Genomic DNA, 7,899 nt, shown 5'->3' on the forward strand with positions numbered 1-7,899 from the left:
GTTAAATGCACTAGCTCTGTGAAGAAATATTCAGTGGATATTTAAAAATTATAGGCCTACAGCCTATGCAAATACGTGACAATAGTTGATTTATCTATTTTAAATCACTTAAAACTTGATTGAACTGACATTTTATTCCATTTCTCTCCAGAGTGAAGTGGTAGGCTGGAAGCCAGGATTTCCCATTTTGCTTGTCTAGAAGGCTATAAACCACGGCTGTTCCCCAATCCCTTAAATACATGAATCTAAAAAAACACTGAGGTGACCTGAGTGATCATAACAGTAGAGATGCATGCAGTTAGATACCAGTCTGCCTAATGGGCTATATAGGCTGAGGGTATACTGTGAATGACGTATGGTGCATTTAATTGATTTTACTTTTCATTTGTTTCTCTAGACAATCCTATTAGCCTATAATTCCCAAAGGAACATCTAATTGTCATGCATGTAGCCTCAGTTCAGATTTAATCTCAGCTTTATTTATAACCTAGGCCTATTTCCATGTAGAAAGTCACGCGTTCACATTTTCCAAAATGTGTTTTCAGCTTTTTCACTCACGACTTCTAGCCTAAGTTGGTATGTGGGGTATGTAAAGATGTCCAAGACAGATGTTCAGCCTGCTCAGGTTCACCATCCTCCAGTTTGCACCAAGCTGTCAGCTTTAGTGGTCAAGCTGAAGCCTAAAGCTTGGTGATGTTATGAAATGCTGCTCCAATTGCGCATCCCCTCACACACTGTACACTAAGAAGAAAGCTTATGCTTGGTCTGGTCTACGATTTTACTTCCAGCAAACTGTAGCCCGTATTTCTGCTTTCAACCTTACGTCAGCCATTTGCAGCTTCCGCGTTGTCTGGAACTAATTGCGGAAGTAGACGCTACTCTGTTCGGGTTCAGGGTTCCGCCTCTGACGGTCTTACCTCTACCCGAGACAGAGAAAAATCTACCATTTAACCACTTGAATACAAAATTTAGGCAAAGTAAATTAGTTCTAAAGAAGACACACGATGGCAGGACGGTTACCGGCGTGCGTGGTTGATTGTGGCACGGGGTAAGTTGCTGCTGTGATAGCTTGCTAGCATAGCTGGTACTTAGATATATGAATGCTGGACCAACAGGCTAGCTAGTTGGCTAACTTAGCCAGTCAGCATTCGTCTTTCAGAGCTGGCATATCAGGTAGCTTGGGCGGAAATTTTGGGTGTGTTCACGGATCAGTTTGTACAAGATTATTTGCACAGATGAAACTAGACGTGGAAATACTATGCGTAGAAAGTCTCGCTAATTCTGTTTAGGAATGAACATGTATGCAATGACACAAAGCGTCAGCTAGTTATTTTTTCATTCATTACTATGCATCGGCGAGCCATGCTAACACTAGCTAGCCACGGATATTCATAAGATGGGGCCAGCAGTGAGCAAATAGGCTTGCCGACACGAACTTCCTCATTTGTGACCAAGGAATAGGATAATGATGCCACTCTGTTTTGCACATTATTCTGTTACGTGGTTCACTGTAATCCCAGTTTATTAGCTAAATAGGTCAGATAGCTTGTAGCTATTCGAGAATATCGCTGCCAGCTAGCTTGTCAACAAGGCTAACCCAGATAATAGTTGCCATAGCCAGGAAGCTAGCTAGTTAGCGGAGTCTTGTTGCCAAATCTGACAGCGGTCGCTTATGCAGATCTCGTTTCTACTTCCTGACCTTAATGCAGGCGAGTTCAGTTATGCTTTAGAAAATCAGCGATAACAAAGTAATTTGACTGCAATAAAGTCACGCTATTGCAGACTATTTTACGTCCATTGGAACATATATGGATTACAGCTGTTTTGCACGTGTAGAAATGATTCGCTGACTCTGATCGCTTTAGTAACGTTAGTGTTCATTTTTGCCTTAACGCTACTGTTGAAACGGTGTAGTTCCTTATAAGGTATTGTCCCCTGTGACAGTGTCACCCAGCACAATGCAGCTCCCTAGTCGTCATTGTGGTCTAGTTTATATGTGTTACTTCCTCTTGCTGTATAACTTTTTAATCTAGGGAGAAGTTAATACTTTCAGTTAACGGTATGGTCACTCTTAATAGCAGTGTTTAAGTAATTATTATTTTAACTGTAAACAGACAGCAAATTCTACACAGGGAGAACCTCGGGCAAACATTTTTCAAGGCAGTGATTGCAGCGCTGAATAATGTGACTTATCTGGACAAGTAGGGAATTCACTGTGGAATGCTGTCTGACCCCGCCCTTACCTGCCAAGGTGTTTGAGAGCGGGTGATGGGCGGGCTCCCAGATCAGTTATTTACACACCAATCCTACCTCCTTTTTCCCCACAAAACGTTCATAACAGCAGGCTCCAGATCAGATGTCAGTTTTGGAAAGTTGCATAGAGGCCAGTTGACAGAGAGCAGCTGCATGCACAGACTAGTGGTAACATCCACTCAGGCCAAAGCAGTGTAATAAGCAATAGCAAAGAAACAGATGCCTCCCACCCAAATAAGTGAATTATCCTAGTCATCATTACATTTACATTCTAATCATTTAGCAGATGCTTTTATTCAAAGCGACTTACGAAATTAGGAATAAGATTCAAGCTACAATGCAGAGGAGACCTTAGGTAACAATAAATACTACATCAATAAATACTACTGTGCAGAGCAGAGGTAATAGAGAGGTAAGGCAGAGGTAATAAATATGTCAAAAATAAATACTACTACCAGAAGATGAAGTACTAGAAGTACTAGTCAAGTGTATTGAAAGTGATGGTGCTAGAAGGAGAGGTGGTGGAGGTAGAAGAAGGAAAGTGTATGGTACAGTAAGTGCATGTTACCATTAATGGTGGATGATTCTGATTTCCTTTAAGCCATACCTTAGGGTCAATAACTTGCTCAGGCTTCCATATCTTTATATACTGGTCACTGAACTGCTGTGACAGGATCCCGAATCAGCTCTAGGCTGTTTGTTTTGGGTAATATCCAGGTTGAATGCCCTAGGCTTTTGGTGTGCGTAATAACAGTGCTTGTTGGACCTTGTCAAGGCTTTAGGTCAGTCAGTCTTGCGCTAAGACGGCTGGATGTACATGACAGAACACGCACAATGCAGAGTGCAGCTGTTGCAGACTCACAGCTCAACTCATCATGAGCAGCCAAGCAGCCAAGTCTTTTACGGTCTCAGACTAGGGTGTTAAGGACACTCCAATCATGGCGATCAAACAGCAGTGTGTAGAAATTCAAATAGGTTTTCATTGTTTTTCCAAGTGCGGTAAACACTGCCACTTCTCCGTCTGATGCACTAAAGCTATTAAATCAATAGCAATTTAGGTGCATGTATCGTAGACTGTTCTCAAGTAAGCCATGGCGAGCCCTTACACATATATAAAACATACAATAATAATGCGATTCAATTATACCTGTGATAGTGGGATGTAGAAAAAAAATATGTACAAAAATGATGGAATAAAAGATCTTTCTATCTCTCCCTTCATCTAGATACACAAAGCTTGGATATGCCGGCAACACAGAGCCACAGTTCATTGTTCCATCCTGTGAGTATACTTTCTTGGGTAATTTGCGATTGTGAACGTGTCAAATGTCCTAATGTCTCAACATGTTATGGGCTTCATAGTCTTCAATAGACGGCTTTGAAATTCCTTTGCATACACTTAATTATGTTCATTTGCCAATATAGACAGAGTACAGTGAAGTCATTAAGTTAACATAAACATTGTTGTCTGAGAATTGTCGCCTTGTATAGTTCTTCTGACAGAGCCACAGGGCTGTTATATGCGGCCAATGTGTTTATTAGATGGACAGTAATAGCTTAATGCTCAGTTTGCAGACTATTGTACTCTATTACAGAAGAAAGTATGTTCAAGCACAGATATATCACCAGGCTGGTCTTGGCATCATACCTAACCATTAGCCCCTTTTCAGTTGAGTTAGCACGAGGTTCTCATTGGAAACAGCGCTCTGTAGCTAGTAGTGTCTGTCGTCTTTAGCACAGCTTGACAGGAAACGATCTCCCAGGCTCCCCTGCCGCGCACAGGAAGTGGCTAATGCTGCCCCCGTTTACCCCCATCTGCCCCCTTGCGCCCTCTCTCCTTCCTCTCTGTGCATAAAGAACGATGCTCTGCCAAGCTCAGCACTCTCTATGCACTTTTAAGTAGCCACCAGGCACGGCGAAGCACTGTCATTTTAGACGGCTTGCCTTAAAGTAAGTTTCCGGAGAGAGAGGAGGAGAGGAGAGAAGAGAAGAGCTGGGGCTGAGGGACTCTTGTTTCATAATGCCTCTGGGCGCCCAAACCCACCCCATGCAGGAACATTCAAAGGAGCACCACTTTCATGCAGAAACTTGCAATGCAGTGATGCCGTGAGACCAGAATCAGTTCTGCAATCGTCTAGTCAGTCAGTCAGTCACATATTGTAAAGCATTCTAGGCGCATTCTGATGCACTGTAGTGTCAGTGATATAGGCTAGTGTTAGTTCCACTGTTTCTATGGTCTGCTTCTTTGCATGTCACCCATAACAACACAGGGCAGGGCAGGTCTCCACTACTCCTGAGTAGAAGAGCGTAGGGTTTAGAAATCATACAGGTTTATACAGCTGTGAGAAACTGCTGTCTACACGTGTGTGTGTGTGTGTGTGTGTGTGTGTGTGTGTGTTAGGTAGCAATTCAATGTTGATGCTGACAGAGAGAATCCTGCAGATGTAGACCACAGTTCCACAGCAGCAGAAAAAGCAGCGTTGAACCTTGCTGTTGAAATAGTCCTTGGATGAGTCAGATGTCTGAAGCAGGAAGTGGCAGCCATGTTTAGAATGAGGGAGCGTTGCTTAGTCAGGGCCGTGGTCACTTCATTTCAGCTTTTCTGATAGAACAGAGCACCTCTCGATGAAGCTGAATTCAAAACCTCGGCTTGGTGTGCCATAAATGGGAATGAGTTTGAACCTGAGGTTAATGTAAGCGTCTGCTCTTCAGCTTGCTTCAGAGTTGCTGCGCTGTCTTTTCATATGGGCTAACAGAAGTCGCGCAACTGCAACTGACCAGCCACAAACCTATTGCCTCAGTCCCACTGTGTTGTCTTATTTTTAGGGTGTCGTGTGAGTCATTTAAGAAGTTATCTTGGCCAGTCGTTTCCTCATTTGGTGAAAATGTCTTTCTCCACCCACTTTGATGGCATGATTGTTTAGGCCTAGATATTTGGGTGTCTCCAAGTGTAGACATTACATTCTCAAAGTCTGTCATCCCAGAGAGTGGATCACTAGTGGATGGAATGTACATAGCTTCTTCTGATCTCCCACATGAGTGACTGCCATATGGGTTTAATACTCCTATTCCTGTGGGACTAAAGCACATGTGTTTTTTTACTGCGACAAGATTTTCAATTTCTGTTGCAAACAACAGGACATTTTTACCATTTTGGTCCTTCCACTTTTGGACTACCATAGTTTGACGTACGTGTATCTCTCCCTCTCTCTCTCTCTCTCTCTCTCTCTCTCTCTCTCTCTGCCTGCGCAGGTATCGCCATCAAGGAGTCGGCGAAGGTGGGCGATCAGGCTCAGAGGAGGATGATGAAGGGCGTGGATGACTTGGACTTCTTCATCGGAGACGAGGCGATAGACAAACCCACATACGCTACTAAGGTGCCGCACCTTGGGGAACAGTGGGGGTTGGGGGGATTAGACTGGGCATTAAGGCTGTCATGACTCACCACAAATGCAAACTGTGAAATGAGTTACATTTACTGTGTTATGACGTAGAGCTGCTAGTTACCAGGATCATGAATTACTCATAGCTTTAGCATAGGTTGATCTTATAATGCTAAGTATAGTTAGAATAGTTAATCATTACTCTCTTGGTGTTTTAGTTGTTCTGAGTGTCTTATCCAAGAGTTCATTATAATAGTAATTATTTTACATTTATTATAGACCCCTCTCTTCAAATGAACCTAGACTACACCCTTTTTTCCATGGCCGCCTGGGGCATTATCATCTTAACAGCTTAATTCATTTATCTCGTGGCGTGTAGGCAAGTAAGTGTTTAAAACTGACTGTATGATATAGGAAATAGGAAATAGGCAGAAATGAAGTCATGTTCAGTGCCCGAGAAACCAGGAAGCCAAAGAGAAAACGCCTGTCTCATTTGTTCGCTCGCGCCGTCCTGTACTGTGATTGTGATCTGATTGTCATCAGTGGGAACAGAGAGGTTTCTGTGTTAGCTCATAGGCTAGTTCCCAGGGACTATGCTAGATATAGCCTGTAGTGTCTGTGATCTAGTTCTGAGAATGCTCCTCCTATCTGCATGGTGATTGGTGTGTGAGGCAAGAGTGTGAAGTTTCAGTTGTCAGGTGTGAGGATGAAGTTTCTGTTTGATTTATTGTTTGAATGACAGTTTGCAATTGCAAAACAAACTGACAGTTTGAATTGTGCCTTTAGCCTATGAATGGAGAGAAGAGAGTGACTTGTTATTTGAGTTGGCAGATCTAATCCCACCAAGAGCATTTTCACTTGTTGTTAACGTTCAGTTTGAGTGGCATAGCTTCAGGGTAAGGATATCCAGGAGTGAACGTGTGCTGTTCCTCTGCGCGTGTGTGTGTGTGTTCCCTGGTCTGTAGTGGGTGAGAGTGGGGCTGTGTCCAGGGCCAGTGTCCCCTGGAAGCTTCGCAGTGGGCCGCAAGACTGGAGCTCTATCCGTAGTAGTGTGGTGGGGGAGAACCTGGCACTCTGTTCCGGTGGGCACCGAGATTAGTGTTCGTGTAGCGGTGGGTGAGAGAGGGAGAGACTGGAGCTCTGTAGGCAGTGAGACTGGAGTTCGGTAGAGCTCGGTAGGCAGTGAGACTGGAGCTCTTTAGGCAGTGAGGCTGGAGCTCATGTAGCGGTGGGAGAGACTGGAGCTCTGTGGCCAGTGAGGCTGGAGCTCTGTAGGCAGAGAGGCTGGAGCTCTGTAGGCAGAGAGGCTGGAGCTCTGTAGGCAGAGAGGCTGGAGCTCTGTAGGCAGAGAGGCTGGAGCTCTGTAGGCAGAGAGGCTGGAGCTCTGTAGGCAGAGAGGCTGGAGCTCTGTAGGCAGAGAGGCTGGAGCTCTGTAGGCAGAGAGGCTGGAGCTCTGTAGGCAGAGAGGCTGGAGCTCTGTAGGCAGAGAGGCTGGAGCTCTGTAGGCAGAGAGGCTGGAGCTCTGTAGGCAGAGAGGCTGGAGCTCTGTAGGCAGAGAGGCTGGAGCTCTGTAGGCAGAGAGGCTGGAGCTCTGTAGGCAGTGAGGCTGGAGCTCTGTAGGCAGAGAGGCTGGAAGGCTGGAGCTCTGTGGGCAGAGAGGCTGGAGCTCTGTGGGCAGTGAAACTGGAGCTCATGTAGCGGCGGGGGGAGAGACTGGAGCTGGTGTAGCGGTGGGAGAGACTGGAGCTGGTGTAGCGGTGGGAGAGACTGGCACTCTGTTCGGCGCTGGCTCAGGGCAGGATTAGCCCACTCTGTTGTCTGCTACTGGCAGGCCTCACCAGCTGGCTGCTGAACGGGCACCCTGACTGGCATTCAGATGAGGCCCTGTGTGTGTGTGTGTGTGTGTGTGTGTGTGAGAGAGAGTGTGTAAGAGTGTGTGTGAGAGTGTGAGCGGGAGAGAGAGTGTGCATGTGTGAGTGTATGTGTGAGAGTGCATGCCTGTGTGTGTGTGTGTGTTTGTGTAAGTGAGTGGGACGTAGACAGGAAGAAGTAAAGCTTTGTATGTTTGACAGGCAGATGCGTTTGAGAGCCTCTCAGTGAATATTTTACTCCTCCATTCATTCCAGCACACACTGAACCATGTGACAGACACTATAATCAACTCCCAGTGCTTGCAGTAATTAAATGCACCTCTCTCTCCTTCCCTGGGATTTGAACCTGTGACCTGCCAGCCGACTGTTGCTGTCCATCATTAGATGAAATC

General features: G+C 45.3%; 1 protein-coding gene across 1 annotated transcript in view; it reads left to right on the plus strand.

The window, feature by feature from the left end:
- Positions 1-859: 859 nt before the first annotated feature.
- actr3 (actin related protein 3) overlaps positions 860-7,899 on the plus strand; it is a 19,556-nt gene continuing 12,516 nt past the window's right edge. Inside the window, exons 1-3 of the mRNA XM_076296695.1 lie at positions 860-1,048; positions 3,480-3,535; positions 5,506-5,630. Of these exons, the coding sequence (XP_076152810.1) occupies positions 1,005-1,048; positions 3,480-3,535; positions 5,506-5,630 (225 nt within the window). The 5' untranslated portion in view covers positions 860-1,004. The remainder of the gene's footprint in view (positions 1,049-3,479; positions 3,536-5,505; positions 5,631-7,899) is intronic.

This window comes from Alosa pseudoharengus, unplaced genomic scaffold, assembly GCF_046254945.1.
Source record: "Alosa pseudoharengus isolate Yale_2024_CS ecotype anadromous, Long Island Sound unplaced genomic scaffold, YU_APseudo_1.1 YU_APseudo_1.1_scf_20, whole genome shotgun sequence".
Taxonomy (NCBI): domain Eukaryota; kingdom Metazoa; phylum Chordata; class Actinopteri; order Clupeiformes; family Clupeidae; genus Alosa; species Alosa pseudoharengus.